This window comes from Canis lupus, chromosome 16 (assembly GCF_003254725.2).
Source record: "Canis lupus dingo isolate Sandy chromosome 16, ASM325472v2, whole genome shotgun sequence".
Taxonomy (NCBI): Eukaryota; Metazoa; Chordata; class Mammalia; order Carnivora; family Canidae; genus Canis; species Canis lupus.
Genome location: NC_064258.1, coordinates 17,816,735 through 17,840,659, shown reverse-complemented (window position 1 = coordinate 17,840,659; position 23,925 = coordinate 17,816,735). Strand labels below are relative to the sequence as shown.

Sequence of the window (23,925 nt, the reverse complement as noted above, 5' to 3'; positions counted from 1 at the left end):
ACCTGATTCTCTCTCTCTCTCCTCCCACCCACCTCCAAGAGCACTGTGTATAAATGAATGAATGAATGAATGAATGAATGAATGAATGAATGAACAAATGAATGAATGAAGACACTTGTATTTCTCACTTATGGCCAAAAATATGCATCTATACCTGGGGCCCAGCATTCAGAGGAACTGGATCTCACATCTGTGAGCAATGTTTCATACCCGGGTTGCTGAGGGCCCAAATGAAGAAGTGCCTGGTCAAGGGCACACGGCGAAGGTGGCAGGGCTGGTCTGAAAATCTGGGCTCTGTGCCTCCAAATATAGCATCCCAGCAAGGGCTGGATGCCTTGTTAACGTATTTGTTGGACAACTATTCAGACGCACTGGATGCTTAAGAGGATGACAAAGAGGCAGTAGCCCTGCCTTCACGGAACTCGCTCCACCAAACCACTCAGTGTCAGATATTTTCTGGTAAACAGCTAAACACTGGCTTCTCCAGGGAGGCTGTGTTCTCCATCTGCCTGACGGGGTCACCATAGGATATCAGAACTCATCAGTGTTAGAAGCAGCCCATTTCACGACATCAGAATGCACAAAGAAAGCCTTGGTTTCTTCTGTCCTCAGGTTTCCCACACGTCACACTAGGACTTACCGTGTATCCCGGCTCCCTTGTCCCTTCTTTCCTCTATTATCTGTAATAATCTGGAATCCCAGCCTTGGCTGGCTCTTCACAGATGGGACTTTGAGTCTGAGAAGAGGCAACCTTGCCTCCTTGGTGGCCAATTCTAGGCTCTACAGAGGGGCAAGCCCGGCACCGCCACCCTCTCGCATCCACCCAGAGAGGGAAAGGAAGACGTTCCCCTCAGTTTTTGGCAAATAAAGGGGGAGAGGGGAAGAATGGGGTGTGCGCACACCTGGGATGTCTGCAGAGTTAGGCTGTTGGCCCGGCACCCTGTGGATCGTCACCTGCTCATGGTGCTGCTGTGGTGCCCATCCCCCAGGTGGCATCTCCTTCCCCAGGATAGAACCCGTCTCTCCGGGAGGACGTGGCACCAGGCACTCGTGGCTTGCTACTGAAGCCATGATGCGTGGTTCACACCAGAACTCTATCACGTAAGTATTTATATATACGTATTAGTACAAAGAGGAAGTAAATTAAATCAACTTCCATCCTTCCTGGCAACTCTCAAAGGTTTTAAAGGTAATCGAGCTTCTAAGACCCAACAACGCTTCTCACATCCCTTTTTACCACCTCCAAAATCTTCCTTCATCCTGTTCTCTTGATACTGTGCCTTTGTTCCACGCATGTTCGAAAATGGACAAATGAACTTGCCTCCCACTCTACTCATTCTGGCTCCTTCCAGTCTTTACTACTGCTATCCTTTCTGCCCCTCGGTTCTTCGTTTTGGACACAGCCCCATTTCCTGGGTCTTTCCTTTCTCCTTTGGCTCCAGTCCATCCACCTGTCTCCTCCTTCACCTCTGCTCACAAATGTCTGACGCACCTGCTGGCCTGGCAGACACCGGCGGTGCGGGGAAGGGCATGAGCCCCCCTAAAGCGTCAGGACTCTTGGGTGGGCCAGCAAGAGGCAAGACTGGGAATGCGCTCCCACTGGAAAGGCTCCATCGAAGCCGCCCCCGCTCCAGCGTGCTGTGTGCCCTCTCTGGTGCCTGTCCTGGCCTCCTGCACATCTGTGGTCACCAGAATATACAGGAAATAATCTCTAAAACTCATGAATGAGACTTGAAATCCTTTCACAAGGGTGGATACTTACTGGCCGAAAGGAAGACAGAGAGGTCTCTGGAGGCCATTAGCTTCTGGCTCTGGACAGATTATCTGGACAGATTATCAGGTAAGCTAACAAATGTTCCCCCAGGAGGGTTAGTGGAGATCCAGCAATACCTGTTCTCAGTTTGACTCTTTATCATAGGGAGTCCAGTGGAGTAATGGACACAATGAGAGTAAGGATGCCTCCCCTTTGGTAGAATCCCCACAGATTCCCTGACCTGTAAAGTGAGGAATATCAGAGTAGGGAAAGCCAGCAGAAGGCTCTGGGAACTGCCTTTCCCTTACCAAAATCGTAAACCAAAAGCAATACCACGTGCCTTAAACATCAGTGGTACCAGAGCCTGCCACGGAAAGAGAACTACGCATCCCCTCCTGCCTTTCCTGTTTGAATGGTGAGAAACCAGACGAGTCATATGGAGGGACGTGGCCACTGCAGCCTTAATCAGGGGGCGATGTCCACCCTCTTCACCGAGGCAAGGCAATAGTGCCGCATCACCCAGGATGTCGACCTGGCATGTAACTCCCTCCATTTCTACCAGAAACAAGGGCCTCACATGGATCGAGCATCAGCACACCACAATGCTCTTACCTCGTGGCTGGGCCAGCTCTCCTGCTTATTCATAAGATAAACCAGAAGGAACTTGACTGTCTTGACAACTCATCAAGTATCACGCTACTTGATGGCACTGTACTCACTGGATCTGACAAGAGGAAGCAGCGAGGATGAGAGAAGGTGGGTGATACACCGCACGACGGTTTGAAGATCTACTAACTGACAAAGTTTCCAGAGGCAGTAGCTGAGAATGTCAGAACAGCCCCTGAAGTGAGAGAGACGGCGTTTCCCTTTGTAGCACCTGTTTCAAAGACACAGACACAACCCTCCATGGACTTTGTACATTTTGGAGGCTGCAAATAGGATCTGTAGGCATGCTCCTAAATACAATTATTGAGCAACCTTGAAGATGGCTGGTTTCAGGGCAGAGGCTAAAGAGCAAGAAGGCCTACCACCCAGACCTCTCTGTGTGTGTCAGGTCCAGGCAGTCGTTCTAGCTGTCTTATCCCTTAGGGCTGGGTGTCAACATATGCAGGGGTGCTTCCTGTGGTGATAGACGAGGTACTTTATAGAGATTCTGACAAATCCCAATGCAAGAACCACCACACAGTCCCCTGGGCTTGGAATGAAGTCATGACATTTTCTGCAACAACTATCCTCAATTTGGTAGGCAGTTCCTGGCCTTCTGTTGACCCTGGTAGAAACCTAATGCTTAACCATGAGGCACCAATTAATTGTGCAACCCAAACTGTCTGTCATAACTGTGTTTTTTTTTCTGATCTACCAAATCATAAGATTGGGGATTGATAGTCATATTCATTCACTCACTGGAAATGGTATATCTCAGAATGGGCACAAGCTCCCCGCCTAAGTAGCGAGGTTGTACACTCACCTGGTACCTGTACGTATTGCTATGTGTACTGTTTTGCCCTTAACAAACACCACCTGAGGCCTCGTGGGGGTTTCCTGTGAAAAGCTAACAGAAAGGGTAACCCTGGTTTACAGATGGGTTTGCATAACACACATAAAACCTGCCAAATGTACTACAGCCCCAAACAGGGATGTCTGTAAAACACAACAGTGAAGGGAAATCCTCCCAGTGGGCAGAATCCAGAAAGTAAATTTGCTTTATAAGAACATTTAGGGAGAAAGATCAAGGAGAGAGAAGAAATAGAACAAAAATTCCTTAGTAGGTATCAAGACATTATAAAACAGTTGTGATTAAAACATTGATACCAACACCAGCATAGCTAACTGAAAAGAATAGGAGTATACACAGTTGCCTGCTAATACACAGAACATTGATGAACAACATTACAAGCCAAAGAAATGCTATTCAATAAATAGTGCTGGGAAAATTGATCATGCATATGTAAAAATGCTAATATCTGTGTCACACCACCAATAAAAATAATTATATGATGAGATAACTACCATATGTAAAAAGCAAACCCTGAAACCTTACCCCAAAATGAAAGACAATGCCTTGCAGTAACCAAGGGAAGTATTAAGACGCAAAAATCAATAAAGTAAAAGATGGATGTGTCTGCGGAACTGTGCATGGATTATATAATCATAAAAACATGTTTGTTCATTCAACAACTGAGCAACATCTCCAATATGTTCCTTCCAGTTTCTGCAGGGGCACAACAAAGGACACCACATCACCTCTGCCCCTACAGGGTCCTGGCAGATAAGCAAGTGGGCTGATCAATGTCGCACTTAGTAGCACAATGAAAATATTACTTCTAATACCACCAACTCCACCATAAAGGATCTTTACTTCCAGACAAATTATTAATCAATATATCAATGCCAGTGTGGTGATATGGCAGACCAGGAGGTGACAGTTTCCCCGAAGGCATCTGCCCTGCTTGTTTAGTCATTCCGTGAGTATGTCTCAAGTGCCAGACACTATAATAAGCCTGGGATACAAGATGAATAAGAAATCATCTCTCCTCTACCCACAAGCGGGAAAGCTCTGAGACTAATGATGGATGGAGGCAGAGGGAGAAACAGAAAGTTCAGTGCTGGGCAGCGAATGTCACCCAAGCTTCCATGGGGGCACAGTGAAGCCCCTACCCCAGATCCGGCTGTGTGCTGGTGCTCCAAAACCCCACAATGAAGGCAAAGGAAATATTTTCATTCAGGTAATTGGGTGAGTCTTGATTAAGTCAGAATTCCAAATGCATGCATGCTATAAAATTACAACTGTGTGTTAAAGGCTGTGATTCCAATTATAAGCCAATGATGTTGAGGTTCAGGACAAAACAAAGATTCCAGAGATCTCGGCAGCCGGTGCTATGACAGGGTTTTCCTGAGATAAGTGAGGATAGTGCACCAGCAAAGGATTCCTTTCGAGAAAAGCAAACACTAAGAGGCCAAAAAAAACCCCTGAGTTCCCGTCCTGATTTTGCCACACACTACCTGTCTAAACCCTGTCGTAAGCCACTTACCCTCGCAGAGTTTGGGAATCTCATCACAAATGCACAGTGATACATTCACTGTGACCACTAACGTGACGGTGGTCAATAAACCAATACACACAGGATTACCAAGTGATGTGTGTTCATGAAGCATTTCTCATTGTTGAAAACTGTATCCTTTCCATAATTGCTTCGCTTTGTTTTTATTGAAGTATAATTTGGAAATAATAAAATGCACACATTTTAAGTGTATCGTTCACTGAGTCTGGCAATGGTATAGGTCCATTTAACTGTCAAGAAAATCAAAATGTAGAATCTTACCGTATATATCCAGGAAAGATCCTCTTTTCAGAAATTAATCTCATCAACACACACACACACACACACACACACACACACACACACAGACCACCACTGCCCTTGCTCATATCAGCATATCTGTGGAGGACTGTAGTCTGTGATTTTTCTAGTAACATCCTGGTCAGATTTCTGGCCTCGTGCTTGTGCTGGCTTCATAAAAATAGTGGGAATCCCTTCCTCCTTCTGCCTTTTCTGGAAGAACAATGTACAACAATGGTAACACTTCTCTGTAAGTCTTAGAATCCACTAGTGAAGCCATGGACAGACTGACTTTGTCGATAGATTTTCTTATTTTCAAATTTAAATATAGATGTATATCTATGTTTTCAGATTTTTCTCTCTCTGCTGGTGATCGTCTTAGTCAAAGAAACTTGCCCGTTCCAACGTTTATCGTTGACTCTGTTGGTATGTGTTGTTCCTAATATTTCATCTCTATATTGTCTGTAATAGATTGATAGTCCTTTAAATTTTTCCCACATTGATTACTTGTGCCTTACCTCTTTTCTCTTTTTTGTTGATTAATCTAGCTCAAGTTTGTAAATCTTTTCCGCGTGTCCACTTTTGGTGTTGATTCTATTATCTGTCTTTATTTCATTGACTTCTGCTCTTACCTTAATTAGTTTCCCCCTTCTGCATATTTTGGGTTCCTGATGCTCTTCTTTTCCTAGCTTCTGGACATGGAAGTTTGCACAAAAAAGGAAAAAGAGATCAATTCTCTGGGTGTACAGAATCATACATTTCCTTCTTAGCACTGCTTCAGCTGCATTGGCACTTTGATACATTGTGTTTTTTGTTGACATTCAGGCTCTAAATATTCTCTAATTTCCTTTGTAATACTCCCCCGACTCAAGGATTTTTTTTTTGCTGCATAATATCCCATTTGAACTTTTTCAGATATCATATTATCGATGATTTTTAACATTTGTAGTCAGAGTGTTGCAGAACCCAAAAATCAAAGGCACAGTCAAGGCTTTCTTAGGGGCACAGCTGAGCTGAAGGAAGACATGGCACTGACACAGAGCAGTCAGGCTGGCCTCCCTGGACACAGAGGAGACCCTACCTTATATAGAGAGAGTTCCTGCTCTGATCCAGTATGCTAATGGGGGAAGAGGAAAGGAGCGCCTCACCCTGATTGGTTGGAAGGGTCTCATCTTTTCTTTATTTAAAAATTTTTATTTAAATTCAATTTAGTTAACATATGGTGTATTATTAGTTTCAGGGGTAGAATTCAGTGATTTATCCATTGCATATAACACCCAGTGCTCATCCCATCACACCCTCCTTCATGCTCATCCCCCAGTTACCCCATCCCCCACCCGCCTCCCCTCAGGCCACCTTCAGTTTGTTCTCTAGAGTTAAGAGTCTTTTCTGGTTTGCCTCCCTCTCTGATTTCATCTTATCTTATTTTTCCTTCCCTTCCCCATGGTCCTCTCTTTTTTTTAATTCCACATAATGAGTGAAATCATATGTTATTCTGTCTTTCTCTGACTTATTTCACTTAGCATAATACCCTCTAGTTCTATCCAAAAATTCATTCTTTTTGATAGCTGAATAATATTCCATTGTATATTATTGTGGAACATAGGTGTGTGTGTGTGTATCACATCTTCCCTATATATATACACATATATATATCACATCTTCCTTATCCATTCATCTGTTGGTGGACACCTGGGCTCTTTCCATAGTTTGCCTATTGTGGACATTGCTGCTACAAATATTGGGGAGCAGTTTGCATTCCCACCAACAGTGTATGAGGGTTCCCCTTACTCTGCATCCTCATCAACATCTGTCATTTCCTGACTTGTTAATTTAGCCATTCTTACTGGTGTGAGATGGTGCCTCATTGTGGTTTTGATCTGTATTTCCCTGATGCAAAGGTCTCATCCTGATTGGTTGGAAGGGCCTCATTCTGATTGGTTGATATTAGCAGGCAACCCAGGCAGCTTACTGGTGCTTTTTTGGAGCTGAGTTCGTGTTTTATGTCGGGCTTGTATACTAGTCGCATCTTGGCCACATCCTGGTTTAGCTCTGTGAGAGAAGCAGTTTAGCAAGAACAGCCAATGGGAATCACCCCACATGTACAGTGTTTGGGGGCTCATTCTCCTGGCCTCTAACAGTCTGAATAGAATACACTTCCTATGACATCACTCTTTTAAAACTAACTGGGACTTATCTGATGGCTCCACACGCAGCTGGTGTTGGTAAATGTTTATGAAGATGTTTGTATTTTTTGTACAGTGTTGGTGTTCGTGAAGGTTAGGTGGTTGACAGTTATGTCCAAGTCTCCTGGATCTTTATGACTTTGCCTAGTTGTTTTTTCAATTATGGAGAGGGATGTTGAAAATCTCTTGCTCTGATTATGGATTTATATATTTCTCTGTTCTCCGACAAAGACAGACTTCTGCCAGTGTTTGTTTCATATACTTTAGAGCTCTGTTACTAATATACAAATGAAAACTGCTTGTATTTCACGGTTAGAATTTCCATCATTTCTTTGGATGGCTTTCACTTCTCTGCTGAGATTCTCCGTCTGTTTCTCCATGTTGTTCGTCTTTCCTTTTAAATCCTCTAACACGTTTACTGGGATTATTTTACAGTACATGCCTGCTAATTTTATAATCTATGTTTTTGGGTCTGATTGTATGACAATTTTTTTCTCCTGATAATGGATCATATTTTCTTACCTCTTTGTTTCTCTCTTTAGTTCTTAAAATTTCATTCTATACATGTCGCGCAAAAGAATAATTGAGAAGTAAATAGATAATATTTGCTCTTTGGAAAGAGTTAGAAGCTGGATCAAACTTATCTATAATCAGGCTGTCTGGGCTTTGTTGCAGCTTTAATTGGTTTTAGTTCACCACTGACTTCAAATACTTTGAGGGCAGGACCAAGAATTTCCCTTCAGCAAGGCTTAGGATCTGAAAAGTCAGTAAGATTCAGAGCATCTCTCTAGGATTTACAAGCCAGCAGCTGGCTTCCTGAGCCTCAGGAGACTTTGCTCCCTGCTTCTACAATAGGACAGGCTTTGACTTGTTGCTGCCTTGCATTTGGCAGAGGCCTGTGCTGCCTTGGGGGAATCTCTCTTAGTCCTGTTCTCCCCAAAGCCTTCAGTAGAGTCCTGCCATGTACTCGGGAAAGGTTCTGTGGACCCTGGGGGACTTATTCTACACTCCTCAGTCCTTGGGGCTGCTTCTATGCTCTCAGTGAAGGGCTCATGAGATGGGGGTGAGTATGGATTCACTCTGCAACCAGGAATCCTCAGGATTCCTCAGAACCATCATGTCAGCCCCACATAGCAGCTAAAAGTTTAAAAGACATTTAGGGGGCACCTGGGTGGCTCAGTCGGTTAAGCGTCTGCGTTAGGCTTGGTCGTGATCTCAGGGTCCTGGGATCCAGCCCCATGTCAGGCTCCCTGTTCAGCAGGCTCCCTGTTCCCTGCTGAACAGGGAGCCTGATTCTCCCTCTCCCGCTGCCCCTCCCCCTAGTCGTGCTCTCTCTCTCAAATAAAAACAAACTTTTTTTCAAAAAAAGGACGTTTGGGTACAACATCCTACCATTTCTTAGGTAAAGAGAAATGTGTAAAGGATAAAAGTAGCCACAGCTTCTTTTTTTCCAGTAAGGGCTTGTCTTTTACTGGAATTGAGTTCCGTTCTTACTGGGATCCAGTTCACTTAGGTTTTCTCTGTTTTCAGGCCTACATTGCTTTTAAAAATATCTGATTATAGAAAAAACCCACAAAAATCAAACCCTATGATTTGTAACTTACCTAACTGTTCTCACTCTAAGGGTGGAAGCAGTGGTCTCCTGCAGCCTCCTACATCCCAACTGATGATGTTTGGCTCAGTGTCTCGGACATGGATGTGAATAAATCATCCCTGTGGTGACAAAGGACTAGATGCAGATTTAAATTGTCACCAGGGTAAATCTGAATTTCAATCAGTTTTACGCACCACCATAAATAAAATTCTTTGCTACCTAAACACGAGTCCGTTTCTAAGGGCTTCCACATGAAAAAATGGAGATGGTGTGCTGCCCAAAGTTTCCAAGCAAATGGGACAAATGGGGGTTGAAACAGCTTTAGCTTTTTTTCCAGTTTACCCTCTCAGAGGAGAATCTGTTCTTAATTCACACAAAGGTTCCACTTACGAAGGCTAGCCTGGCACCCGTATTTACTATCCTCTGTGGCTGAACAAACTCCCATCTCTAAATAATAAACATGTGCCACCCTTCTCTTGCCTGCTCTGTTTATTAATATAAAGAATATAAATTGCAGTGCACATATTAACAACAGTGTCCTCCACCTTTATCATGCCAGATCGTGAGCCAATGTAGACTTCTTTTTTTTTTTTTTTTAAGATTTTTTTATTTATTCATTCAGAGAGAGCGAGAGAGAGGCAGAGACACAGGCAGAGGGAGAAGCAGACCCCATGCAGGAAGCCCGATGTGGGACTCGATCCCGGGTCTCCAGGATCACACCCCAGGCTGCAGGCGGCACTAAACCGATGCACCACCGGGGCTGCCCCCAACGTAGACTTCTATTCTCAAGTGACTGAAGGTCCCCCCAGATCAAAAACAAAGTGGGAAATGCCTGAAGGATCCTAGCATAATTTTTGAAAAAAAAACTGGAGACATTTTTATTCAATGTTGATGTTTATCTTTTCATTGAGACAGGTTTTCTTGATTGTGATGTAGCTCATATACTTTATTTGATAAAAGGACACAAAGTGGGTATTATTGCTATTTGCTAGAATGTTGCCCGGGTTGTCTAGAATAAGTTGTCATATACCAAGGCCAGATATTGAAAAGAAACAATTAACAAAGGTACAGAGAGGACTCCAGCTGCTAATAGATAGGCCACCACCTCTCCAGGGAGCTTCATGCAGTGGAGTAGGAGATACCTTTCCAAATAAAGTTCTTTTTCAATAAACTTTCTGACAATTACTTTGCAATCCCATTCCTTTAAATGAAGGGGAGTTTATCCCTATTTATATATTATTTGGACTATAAGTCCGAATAACTATGATATGAAACCTGAACCAAAATTTTCACTTAAGTCCATTTATGTGTCTGTGCACAGATCATATAAAAGTCTAAAATTCATTTAATTGGTCCTAACAAGAAATATTTATGGAGTTCTTATGACTTTTTTATTGACTTTTGTCTCCCCAATGCCTAGATAACTGCCTAGTACAGAGTCCCCTGTTTGTATAGTCCAGTGAAGAGACACCTAAGAATAATATGGAAAAATAAGGAAGTATCACTTCTAGAAGTGATAAACATGACCTGTACCTAATGTAATATCTAGACCAGAACGTTTTTGAGAGTAATTAATAATTACACCAGGAAAGCAGGCACCAACAGGCATGGCCTGGGTTAATAAACAAGACCTTATGGGCATCTCAGTGAAAAGTTCTACAAAGAAAGCGAGTCGGGGTTCTGGCTTGGAATTGTGAATAAATGGGACATGGTCTAAATGGGCGGGGAGGTAAGGCAGGAGCTGAGGGGAAGCCCCGAGCAAGGGCTGGTACTTGATGCTGGATCAGAATTCTGAGAACAAGTCCCGACAAAGCCCGGGGAGGATTAACACCACTGACAGGGGCATCCCAAGTGCAAGGGCGGGAGGACACCAGTGCTGTGTTTAAGAAATAGGAAGAAACACGTGGCCACTGTCAAGCTAAGGAAACAATGAGGCAGATGCCGGAGAGGTGGGGTTTGCCCTGCTCAGGGCCTGGCAGTTTGCTGGCTGTAAGGTGGTGACTCATGAGAGTGTAAATGAGAGAAAGGCTCTCAGTGAATTAGAGGGAAATAACCATGAAAGTCATGTCGCTAATGTAACGTTCTTAAATCCGTCCAAACATACTCATTCACCAATTTGCTATCTGACAAAAGGTCAAGATGAAGGGTTTTTTTTTTTCCTAAAGTGAATTCTTTTACATGAATAATGCCTTACTTTTTGCACAAGGGTTCATATGGAGGCTATCTGGAAGTACACTTTTACTTATTTTGTGTGTGTGTAAAGCGTTGTCCTGGAATATTCCAAGCACTGGAATTACTCTGAGGGGTTATTTAGCTTTGTAGATTCAGTAGAAGTTCAGCACAAAGTGGTGTGCATGGCCAGAAGGGCGATGTTGTTGTTTATGGAATGAGGACCAGTTAAAAGTCATATGCCAAAAAAAAAAAAAAAAAAAATAGCACCGTACTCATTAGTAGAAAGGCTTGCATTAAGTTCAAAAACTCAATTGCAAGACACAACAGAGGATACGTAGCTTGACAACAGTTACCATCAACTAAGACCTCCACATTTTTGCAGTAAGTTCAGAATGTGGTAACGTTACTCACCAGTTGATGCTACCTTAGCATGCAGTCATTGATACATCATTCCCAGATATTGAGAAAAGGTCATGTACTCTATTTTGCTCAGACCCATTCTGCAGTAAAGACTAATTAGAAAACCAGAGTGAGGAGAATTCTGGAAATCATGCCACTGGGGAAAAGGCAGATGAAATTGGCTCTGTTTTGAACTCAGGAAGTGAAGGTGATTGGAAAGTGTGTTGTTGGCTTCAAATCCAGACAGGGCAGCTATGTATATTGTACTTCCTTGAACTGCTCTAAACCGGTGTTGGCACACATACCCAAAGGTTACATACGAGTCTTCTGCTTCATCATATGCCCTGTAATCTTATTTCAGAATAAAATATGAGAAATGTGCTTCCCCAGTGCTACATCTCAAAAGTATGTTACCAACAGATGGAAATTCTCAGGGAAAGGAACTTGGGGATGATCGGAGAGCCTCGGGCAGTGCCTCCACTCTAGTCTGAGCAGTGATGTGGTGGCCAGCACTTTCCATTCTACCACAATCCTTTTAAGACACAGACATGCACAGCAACAGAGCAGCTCCATGAGGAAGCTTCTGAGTTTACAGATAGCAGCAGTGGGAATCTTCTCAACGCCTCTGTTACGAGCTATTCCTTACAGATGATATCCAAGAGAAACACTGGCTCACCCAGCTATCAGGAATTCTGAGAGCAGGGAAAACCTACTGAAATAATATCAAATGCCGATGTACATAAGGATAACAGTGATAATGAAATAAAACTAATAACATTAGCAGCCACCAAATAGTTCTTCATGCCTGGCATGGAGCTAAGTGCTTCACACTACCACTTACCCTCATGTGAATCTATAACTGGCTTCTGTCACTGTGACCCTCTACAGATAATACAGATAAGGAAATGTAAGGACACATGGGGGGTCGGGATAAGATTTAGAATCTGGGCTGTCTGATACCAAAGGCTGAACTCTCTCTCAACCACTACATGATGGAGCCTCCCTTGAAGGAGGTACAGCTGAGGATGGAAATTCTGTTGACTAGAACAGCTGCCAAGAGCTTCCCAGGATGCCAGTGAGAGCCCACAGCGAACCCAAGCACCCAGGTGTCTTCATCTGCCATTGCGATATCTCCACTGTAAGGCCAAAGGGATTCTTAAATAATTCTGTTTCTCACTTAGTAGGCAAATCACAATGATTTCCCAGGAGAGAAGCCCTCATGGGTTTGGAAGCCGGTAGACACTACCTAGGATTTAACTCAATCACAACGGTCCTTAGGCAACTGTGCAGGCCAGCTGAAAGCATAGATATCTCATATATCTGATAACTTACCTATCAAACCTAGTTTTTAAGATTATAAAAGCTTTATCCTTAATAATATGGTCTTGGCTGGATTTTAAACAAACATCAAAAATATATATAAACTTCCACTTCCAAGATTAATAAATTCGGGAAGTCTAATGGCCAGCATAGTGATGCTAGCTGATAACACTGTATCAGACAATCTTAAGTTGCCAAGAGAGTAGATTTTAAATGTTCTCAGCACAAAAAAGAAATGGTAATTATGTGACATGATGAAGGAATTAGCTACATACTATGGTGATAATCATTTTGCAATCATAAATGTATCACATCAACACATTGTATACCGTGACCTCACACGATGTTATGAGCCAATTATATTTTAATAAAGCTGGGGAAAATAAATAAAAATTTTAAAATGAATTAAATATATAAGTACAATAAAAATAAATATAAATGCATATATTAATTATATATATATATATATATATATATATATATAGAGAGAGAGAGAGAGAGAGAGAGAGAGAGAAGTCTGCAAGAAGTTATACCCAAAAAGATGTTTGACAGGTGCAAGTTATGAAAAATTACAAAAAGGATGTTTATCCATCCTACAAAAAGGATGTTTATTTCATATTCTGAGGCAATGATTAAGCATTAAAAATGGTAGCTTAGGTGGAAAGCATGTGTTTTCTCTGAATGACTGAAAGGGTGTCTCCTGTTCTAAATGCTCTTGGAGGACCTGGCTGCTCCTACAGGTAGAGCTGGAGCCACTTCTCCATGTGAACCGGAGCAGGTTTGTGACTCAGCTGAAACCAGTAGACTCACTTATAGCCAAAGGATGCCATGGAAGCTGGGAGGTGATATTTTAAGCAGTGATGGATAACTAGAATGATGGGCATTACACTCTTTCCACAGATATTCCAGAGAAAAAGAATGCCTCCACCAGGGACACACAGTTTTATCAGATGCCAGATTAGAGGCCAGATCTCTTAACACTTAATCCAACATTATTTCCACCACAGCCTCGACTGCCATCAGAAAGTATCATGCCTGACTCCCCCGATGTTTACCACTAAATTAACTGGATTCTATATTAAGCCTCTTGGTTGTTTTGGCAATACATTCTCTGGTCACAGTTTGCTGGTCATATGTAAATTTTGTGAAATGAGAGCCCATTATAAAAAGTAGGATTAAAAAAAAACCACACATCATTGCCTTAGTTCTTCTGTACATTTTCCCCAAAAGAGATCCATGTCAACAATTCATCATAACAGGGATCCCTGGGTGGCTCAGCGGTTTGGCGCTTGCCTTTGGCCCAGAGTGTGATCCTGGAGTCCCGGCATCAAGTCTCCCATCAGGCTCCTGGCATGGAGCCTGCTTCTCCCTCTGCCTGTGTCTCTGCCTCTCTCTCTCTCTCTCTCTCTATCATAAATAAATAAATAAACAAACAAATCTTTTAAAAAAATTCATCATAACTCTGTTTTGCCTTTATCATAGATCCAATTAACTGCTATTAATTTTTAAAAAGCGAGAAATTAACCTCTCTCTTTTTGAAATGAAAGAAATGGGAAGGAACTCCAGGACTGAACGTGAGCCCACTGGAGTTCATTAACCAGGTCGTGAAAAGGCTGGGCTTTCACAATCGTGATTTACAGAGAACTGCTGACCGACACCTGTCATCTCCCTCTGTAGGTGTCTTCCTTCCTTCCTTTCTTAGGAAAAGGAGGAAACACTGGAAAGGGAGAATGGCAGCTTACAAGGAGAGCTGACCGTAGGCAAAGTTGCCCAATGGTTCGTCATGACCATCAATGGAGAAAACCACTCCCAGGGCAGCAGCAGGAGAAGCCCTGGTTCTCAGACCTGTGTCCTATCTGCTCAAGCAGGGTGCCTGCCTCCCATGTTGGGGATGCCCTGGGTGCGGGCTCCCTTATCCTGCCTGAGGCCTATTCACGACCTACTGTTGCTCCTGCGCACATCAGTGAGGGTTCTGTTGGTGTGTTTCTGGTTCTGCACCAGATCGAGCACCGTGCCCTGCCTGGCAGGAGCTGGGTAAACCTTTGCTCACTGACCTAAGAAAAGTAAGATGTGTCTGTGCTCTGTCTCCTGTTTGGCGGCACAGCGGCCACTAAGTAAGGGTGGAGGACTACAGTGAGGTCACACCGAGCCTCCTCATTCGCTCCTCATGGCCTCATTTATGGCCATGCCAGCCCATAAATACTGCCTCCTCCCCTCCCACCCTCGCTGCTTCTCTAGCTCTGAGCCTTTCTGTGCTCACTTTGAGAGGAGAACTGAAGCTTCGCGATCTTAGAAATGAGGATGTTAGGGTGCTGCTGTTCCGGCAGCACCATGCAAATCCTGTGCTGGACAACTGCTTAAGGAATTTACCATTCCCTGATGATGTGTAAACATAATGAGAACGTATATAGAGTATATAGGGAAAAAATAAGAACACAGATAATCCTATTTCCTCCAGCTGGTTATGTGTCAAAGAGATGAAAATAAGGCTAAAACCCTAATCCCTTATGTTCCTTATCTGTAGCTCCATTATGTACCTAAATGGACACCTCGGAGGAGTTCTTAATCACCTTGGAAAGGAGATATCACAGAAATTCCACAGGGAGGAGAAAACAAGCCCAAACAGATTCTGAATTTTCTTTCTAAAGTCATTGCATTTTTTTTAATCCCTTGGCATTATAGGTACACTTGTAATTAACATGTTATAATGTCCAATTAGCTAGAGAAGGCAGAAAATGGTTTTTCTAAACCCAATATATCAAATTTAACATTTTCTACCTACTTATTTGCAGAAAGAAATATTATTTATAACAACCTGCATCATATCAAATTAATGGATCCTGCAACATCTCCGAGTAAGAGAAAAAAAAAATCCTTTAGGGAGAAAGTGGAAGTATAAAAGTGTGATGGAATAGCCACCATGATTACATTTCCAGGAGAAAACAATTCACTTTCATTAGGTCGACAGAAGTAAGATCAGGTATTTCTGGGAGTAATGAATCTCTTTTCCATCTGCCAGATGCTTGCCTAAAAGGGTAAGTTTTCTTTCTTACCTTAAGCTCCTGGTGACACAGCAGCATAATTAGGCCAGGAGAAACGTCCCAGTGGATCAGAGGCACCGCAGAGTGGGAGGTGAGGCAGTATTAGCACATCCCCTGTCTCCCAAATGCCAGCTGGCTTGGGTGCTCTGCTTTGCCCACACTCTGATTTTTACAATTGTCTTCTTATCTTTTCTTATCTGCCCACCATTCTTACTTTCACCTTTATTTTCCAAGTTCAGTGTTATTCCTTATTGCTTTGGTCATGAGCCCATGGCTGCCTCCCCCATGCCATGCTTGAACATGGCTATGAGAGACCACTTGTACGAGACATCTTTTAATTCCATAATATTCCATGATATCAACATCATTCCTTAGCCTCAGCCATTCTCAGTTTCCCTTAAGGAAAGTTAGCAAGTCCTTTCCTCTATTGAGGTAAACTTGATCCCTGTGAACTTGTGGCAACTTCAGCCATAGTTTCTGAGATAGCCAGCAAGGGTGGAACTCCCTGGAACAGAAGATTCAGGTTGAGACTAAATTGCCATCTTTCAGGGGTGCCTCAGAAAGCTTCTAAGAATGGAAGATACTCTTCAGTATACATCTCCAGAGGTGGCCTACTTCTCATGTTACAGTCCTAATGGTCTGTTATGAATCCATGGTTTTATTTAAATTCTATTTCTATGTTTACTGCATAGCTACACTCAGGAAGCATAATATCCACAACATTTTGTGGTCTGAGACAAAAAAACAAAACAAAACAAAGCAAAAAAAAAAAAAGTGACTCTTTAAGCTGACAAAGGAATTAAGTATTGGGGGACACATGGTTTTCCCCTCAGAGAAGCTGACTCATGACCTCCCCACCACATCCCACAGACCACCCTCATCTCTAAGTTAAGAGCCAGGAGAAGTTCAGCAAAGCGACATCATTGAACAGCTTCAAGCAAGCAGCAGCTCTTCTCTGGACTCAGAGACCTTTCTCGCATCAGATTATAGATGAGGACATTAATTCCCCCTTGAACTCCCATTGCTTTGACCATAGGATGGGGTGTTGTCCTGGCTGGGACTATTCAAACTTATCTGAGTGGTTTTACTAAAGATGTACCTCTGGGAGACTCTTGGCACCATTACCCTGAGTCATTAATCTCTGCAATGTTGTGGTGCTTCAAGTTTCTCTTGATTGACATTATCCTTCTTTAACTCATAATTTCATTTGACATGTGAATGGTAGCTAATTCTGACCTGCTTCCAGCTATTGATGCACAAACCTTCAGCAGACACAAGGACTCGCCACCCTGGGTAACCTGCAGGCACCCACCCTTCCACACCTGTGCTCCCTCCTAAAGGTGCCATTTGTGGTGCCATAACATAGAACATTGTGAACGAGTCTTGGTCTCCACTTCCCAGGACCTCACAGCATGTGGGCAGGAAACAAGTCACTCAGAAAGGGCAAGATAATAAATATTAAACACCACGGTTGTGGGACCAAGAAAAATTAACAACCTGATCACTCATATGAAACCAAGATCTAGGGATGCCTGGCTGGCTCAGTGGTTGAGCGCTTGCCTTTGGCCCAGAGCGTGATCTTGAGGAGTCCCAAGATCGAGTCCCACATTGGGCTCCTTGCATGGAGCCTGCCTCTCTCTCTCCCTGTGTCTCTGCTTCTCTCTGTGTGTGTCTCTCATGAATAAATAAATAAAACCTTAAAAAAAAAAAAAAAACAAGATCTACTTGTTAGGACTGTAAAGCTCTAGATGGAATTATTTTTTTACTTCCAAATAAGAATTTTAGCTCCACTCTTCTCCCTAGCTTCATTCCCTGGTGATGTACTATTCCCATCAGTCAATACACTTCATTTCTCTTACTCTGTTTCCTAGAAACACCTGGAGTACTCTCCCCCATCCCATCAAGTAGACTCTAATCTTTGGAAACCTAATCCAATATATCCTATAAATAACTTCTATAAATTTGGTCTTTATTTATTTCAGCATATAGTGTTTTTCCCTCCTTTAAGATACATAGCACTTAGTAAATATAATAAAAGTACATTATATTATACATTGTATACATATGAAATTTGGATCAAAGATCCTGGGATAAGGTCCCTTTTGATTATTAAGCCAAATTGTTTAATATCTGAACTTCAGTTTTCCTATTTTTAAAACAGAAGGCAACAGCCATTTCAAATGTGCAAAGAGGTCAAAAGGCATAAACTTCCAATTAGAAAATAATGAAGATCTGGGAATATGATACACAACATAGTAACTGTATTTAATAATAACGTATTGCATATTTGAAAACTGCTAAGAAAGTAGATCTTAAAAGTCCTCATCACAGGAAAACAAATTTTGTGACTGTATGATGACAGATGTTAACTAGATTTACTGTGGTGATCATTTCACACCATATACAAATATAGAAAAATTAATTATTTTTTAAAGAAGCAGGGGGAAAAGGTACTTGGCAGAGGGGACTAAGAAAACATGACCCCCTCAAAAAAAAAAAAGAAAAGAAAAGAAAAGAAAAGAAAACATGATCCAACCTTATGCTGCCTGCAAAAATCTCACTTCAAATATCAATATATAGACAAACTGAAAGTAAAAGATGGGAAAAGAAATACTATGCAAGCATTAATCAGAAGAAATCAAAAGTGGCAGGGCTCCTGGGTGGCTTAGTCCATTAAGCGTCCAACTCTGGATTTTGGCTCAGGTCATGATCTCAGGGTCCTAGGGAGCTCTGTGTTGGGCTCCACAGTCAGCACAGAGTCTGCTTGAGATTCTTTCTCTCCCCACTCTGTACCCCCTTGCTGCCCCCCAAATAAATAAACCTTTTTAAAAAAAAAAAAAAAAGGAAAATAGGGCCAGTCCCGCGAATCCCACACGCACTGAAGATGACAGCCGTGGTGGGAAGGTTACTCTGGGCTTCGATTGCCCGACATGTGAGTGCTATTCCATGGGGCATCTCTGCCTCTGCAGCCCTTAGACCTGCTGCTTCCAGAAGAACATGCCTGACAAATGTATTGTGGTCTGGTTCTAGTCAAGCAAAATTTGCTTTTAGCACCAGTTCCTCCTACCACGCTCCTGCCGTCACCCAGCACGCGCCCTACTTTAAGGGCACTGCCATTGTCAACGGAGAGTTTAAAGACCTAACCCTCGATGACTTTAAGGGGAGATATTTGGTGCTTTTCTTCTATCCATTGGACTTCACCTTTGTGTGTCCTACAGAAATTGTTGCTTTCAGTGACAAAGCCAAAGAATTTCACGACGTGAACTGTGATGTTGTTGCAGTGTCAGTGGATTCCCACTTCACCCATCTCGCCTGGATCAACACACCGCAGAAGAATGGCAGTTTGGGCCACATGAACATTGCACTCCTGTCAGATCTGACTAAACAGATTTCTCGAGACTATGGCATGCTGTTAGAAGGCCCCGGTATTGCTCTAAGAGGTCTCTTCATCATTGACCCCAATGGAGTCATCAAGCATTTGAGTGTCAATGATCTCCCTGTGGGCCGAAGTGTGGAAGAGACCCTCTGCTTGGTGAAGGCATTCCAGTTTGTGGAAACCCATGGAGAAGTCTGCCCAGCAAACTGGACCCCGGATTCTCCTACAATCAAGCCACATACAACTGCTTCCAAAGAATACTTTGAGAAGGTAAATCAGTAGGTCATCCCGTGTGTCCCCACCTCTTCTCACATGAGGAAAGAGCGCAGTTGGAACTCACCTTTAGCATTTCAAAAATGATTATTTATAGAAGATAAAGCACCAATTATGCTTATATTCGTAAATAATCTAAATGTTTTGTTTTTGTAACACTGGCCAAGGCTTTTAAATGTACTCACATCCTTTAATTGGTAACCTCTTGATGGCTAGTTTGTAGGATGCTAGTTCACCTAGTCCTTGCATTATGTCTTCACTGAAAAGAGGAAATATTCTTCTTTGTTGGCCTTACTTGAACCTTTATGTTCACCAGAGTAGTACAACAAGCACCGAAGGTTGTGATCAAAGGTCCTGAAACTTTGTTGAATTTCTTTGCAATAACTAAATTTTCTTTTAAGGCAGCAAAGATCATACATAGTTTTAAGGTGTTAACATCAGTGGTCTAATGTAACTCTTGCAATGGCTGTATATGTACTTGAAACAAAAGTGAATCATGTTTTTAAAAAAAACATGGTGGCAGAGTGACTTAAGTGATCATGTGTGTCTCTCATCCCTGAGATTAACATAGTTATTTTACTTATTTGTTAGCTAACGTAGGGTCTACATACAACTCTAGATATTGATTGGATATAATTATAGAGGACATTTATTGAATCCAGGAATTGCATTCTAAAATCATTGTAATTATTTTCTTTTCTGAAGTGCTCAATGTAAAGTACATAATAAACATATTTTAAAATAAAAAAAAGGAAAATAGTGAGTGGCTATATTAATATCAGACATTAGTGGACTTTAGAGAAAATAGAATTAATAGAGACATAGAAAGACATTATGCAACGATAAAAGGCTCACTCCATCAAGAAGACATAGCAATTCCACATATGTATGCAACAAACAACAGCTGAAAATATGTGAAGCAAAAACTGATAGAACTTAAAAGGAGAAACAGACAAATTCATAATGGCAGCAGGAGACTCAACATCCATCTTTCAACAAATGGCATAACTAGATGGAGCCTAAAGGACTTAGAACCCAGTAACACCATCAATCAAGACCTAATCAACATTCCATCCAATAACAGCAAAATACACATTCCTTTCAAGTGTCCACGAGAAACATAAGCCACTATAGACCTTAGCCTGAGGCATAAAACAAACCTCAACAAAATTAAAAGAAGTGAAATAATAGAGTGTATTCTTAACCACAATGAAATCAAACAAAAATAACAGATAAAAAGAAAATCTCCAAATACTTGGAAACTAAAAAACACACTTGTAAATAATCCACAGGTAAAAAGGAAGTCTCAAGGAAATTCTTTAATGAAAATGGAACAAATCAAAATTTGTGGGACACAGCCAAAGGAGCACTGAAGAGGACACTCATGGCACGACTAGCTACATCAGAAAAGAGGTAAACAAAGTCACAAATCAATAATATAACCTCCTACTTCAAAAGACTGGAAAAAGAAGAGTAAAATAAACCCAAAGCAAACAAAAAAGTATATCACAACTACAGGAGCAAAAATCAACGCAACTTAAGATAGGAAAGCAATAAGGAAAATAATGGAAATAAAAAGCCAGTGTGGATATGAGCAACAGTAGCTTCTCAGTTGCTGCTGAGAATACCAAGCTGTACAGCCACCTTGGAAGACCATTTGGCAGCCTCAAATGAAGCTAAATATAGTCCTGCCATATGATTCAGCAGCGGCTCCAAGGCATTTACCCAGCTGACTTGAAAACTTATGTCCATACAAAAACCTGCACATGATGTTTATAGTAAACTGTTTATACATAATTACTGAAGTGGAAGCAACCAAGAAGCCCTTTGATACACGAATTGATAAACCAACATTGACACCTCTGCACTATGGAATATTACTCACTGACAAAAAGAAGGAAGCTAGCAAGGGAGCTAGTAAGCTAGGAAGACACATGGATGATTCTTAAATGTATATTGCTCAGCAAGAAAAGCCAGTCTGAAAAGGCTTCATCATATAAGACTCTGTTTATACAACATTTTGAAAAAGACAAAGACACTGACAATGTCCATCAGTGACTGTCAGTGGCTCAGAGAGGGGGTGAAAAAGCGAGACACAGGAGGCTGTTGACAGAGTGAAACTGCTCTGAATGTTGCCATAAAAGTAGTGTTTAATAGGCAGTCATCAAAACAGTGAATTAATGTACACAGATTTTTAAAAATCTTTTAAGAGGTGTCCCCAGATGGAATGAAAAATATGACAAAGTAATCTGTTTTACAAATGTATGAATCAACTTCACGAAGGAGTGGGGGAAAACATAGTCTTGAGTAACTCTGGAAGTGAACAGGGTCTGTAAGACTAAAGGCAAAATGAACCAGCCATGAGCACCATTCTGTAGTGGATAAAGGTCTTTCCCACAGGCATTACAGGTCAGCAACTCTGAAGTCGCCGTACATGTATGTATACTTGAATGGAATGTGTATGGAAACAGATGGTGGATGGTGGGAATCAGCTTTCCGACAGCAGTGGTGGGAGGTACTGATTACAGAGGAAGGTAGGTTTACCTTCCTACCATGGATCGGCTTATCTATGTGGTGATGGATCCGAAGAGGAGACCTCAGTATGAACTCACGCTTAGCTTAGTACAGATGCAGAATGGTTATGTGCAGAAATACGTACAGGTATGCGTACATGCAGGGCTTAGCATAAACACCGTATTTTTTGCTCTGTCAAATAAAAGTGTCTATAGAAATGACACCCTGGTAGGAATGAGCATAGCTACCACCCAGATCTTGGTTCCTGACACCATTCTTCAATAAAAGAAGCCAGAGCTTTTTGCACCTGGGCAGCTCAGTGGGTTAAGTATCTGCCTTCGGTTCAGGTCAGGATCTCAGGGTCCTGGGATCAAGCTCCACATTGGGCTTCCTGCTCAGTGGGGAGCCTGCTTCTCCCTCTGCCTTTCCCCCAGCTTGTACACGCTCTCTCTCTCTCTCTTTCTCTCTCTCTCTCTCTGTGTGAAAGAGAGAGAGGGAAAAGAAGAAAGAAAAGAAAGAAAAGAAAGAAAAGAAAGAAAGAAGAAAGAAGAAAGAAGAAGAAGAAGAAGAAGAAGAAGAAGAAGAAGAAGAAGAAAGAAAGAAAGAAAGAAAGAGAAAGAAAGAAAAGAAAGAAAGAAAGAAGAAAGGAAAGAAAAGAAAGAAAGAAGAAAGAAAGAAAGAAAGAAAGAAGAAAGAAAGAAAGAAAGAAAGAAAGAAAAGAAAAGAAAAGAAAGAAAGAAAGAAAGAAAGAGAAAGAAAGAAAAGAAACGAAATCAGAGCTCCATGGAGAAATGGCTAATTCTAGCTTCTAGCATTGGGACAGAAAATATACTAGATGAGCCCAGAGTATCCTGGAGTACCAGAAAGTAATAAAATGCTCAAAAAATTTTTTAAATCCACCTTGATAGGGGTATATCAAAGGGACACAAGAATCAACTAAAAGAACCCCCAATGTCCAAGCTGGGAAATTCTGAACCAGAGAAATAAAGCAGTGTTGTGTTATAACCCAAAATACAAAATAAACATCCAGAGGTTCATACTGATATAAATATTTGAGTAAATAAATAATGGGAGAGAAGAGACAACTCCCATACTGAAAACTATTCTAAATCATATATAGCCATGCCACCTCCAAGAGTGAGATCAGTTATTCTGAAAATAAAGGCATAGAGTACATATGGGCCCAAGAGAACCAGGATGGGCTTACCAGAATTTAGGCTTAGGCTTTCATGAACTTAGGAATTTAACTACTACATTTTCAAAATTAGAACGTCCTGTTTAAATGAAGGGACTAAAAGGGACACTTGTGTAATCCCCAACTCTGAATCACAGATTGCTCACAGATCATTCTGCATTGGTTTCTTTAAGTGTGCATAGTGCCAGTAGCTCAATGAGCAAATGCTTAACATCCCTTCATGGTGGGCACTATCCCTTCAGGAAATTCAGACATCGGCATAGAAACCAGGAACCTACATCCTACTGCATTAAAAATACAATTCACATACATGGAAAACCTCCTACCAGCTTCCTAAGAGATAACTAAAACTAAAACACAAATACAAAAGTAATAAATATAATAACAATATATGGTTGTAATATAATATATAATATACTGTATACAACAATATACAATATACTGTATATACAGTATATTATAATATAATATGCTTTCAAGTTAAGAGATAAAATACTAAAAAAATGCTGTGTTGTAATCACTAACATGATTATTAACAGCGATTTTCAACGCAGGGAAGGTGTTAGCAGAGGAACATGGGAGATGCATGATGCCTTTCTCCACACTCACCATACTTACACAGCATCCACCGGTGTTCCTCACATTCTACCTATTACATCTGGAACATAATCTGAAACTCTGCCGGCACATCATTTTGCAAAAATATACTATTGAGCTTTGGGGGCCATAAAATTTTTTTTCTATATAAACATTGTCAATGA

General features: G+C 41.7%; 1 protein-coding gene and 1 long non-coding RNA gene across 2 annotated transcripts; both read left to right on the top strand.

Annotated features, from left to right (window-relative positions):
- The first annotated feature begins 7,260 nt into the window (after positions 1-7,260).
- LOC112663287 (uncharacterized) lies at positions 7,261-9,098 on the top strand. Its single transcript, XR_003139152.2, has 2 exons — positions 7,261-7,319; positions 8,905-9,098. It is a non-coding gene; the product is annotated as an uncharacterized LOC112663287 (long non-coding RNA).
- A 9,588-nt stretch (positions 9,099-18,686) lies between these two features.
- Positions 18,687-19,670, top strand: LOC112663279 (thioredoxin-dependent peroxide reductase, mitochondrial-like). Its single transcript, XM_049094938.1, has one exon. It carries the CDS (start codon positions 18,691-18,693, stop codon positions 19,462-19,464), a length of 774 nt encoding a protein of 257 aa, XP_048950895.1. The 5' UTR covers positions 18,687-18,690; the 3' UTR covers positions 19,465-19,670.
- Positions 19,671-23,925: the final 4,255 nt, after the last annotated feature.

Excerpts from the sequence above, each read along its gene's own strand:
- LOC112663279 (XM_049094938.1), top strand. The coding sequence starts at position 18,691 with ATGACAGCCGTGGTGGGAAGGTTACTCTGGGCTTCGATTGCCCGACAT.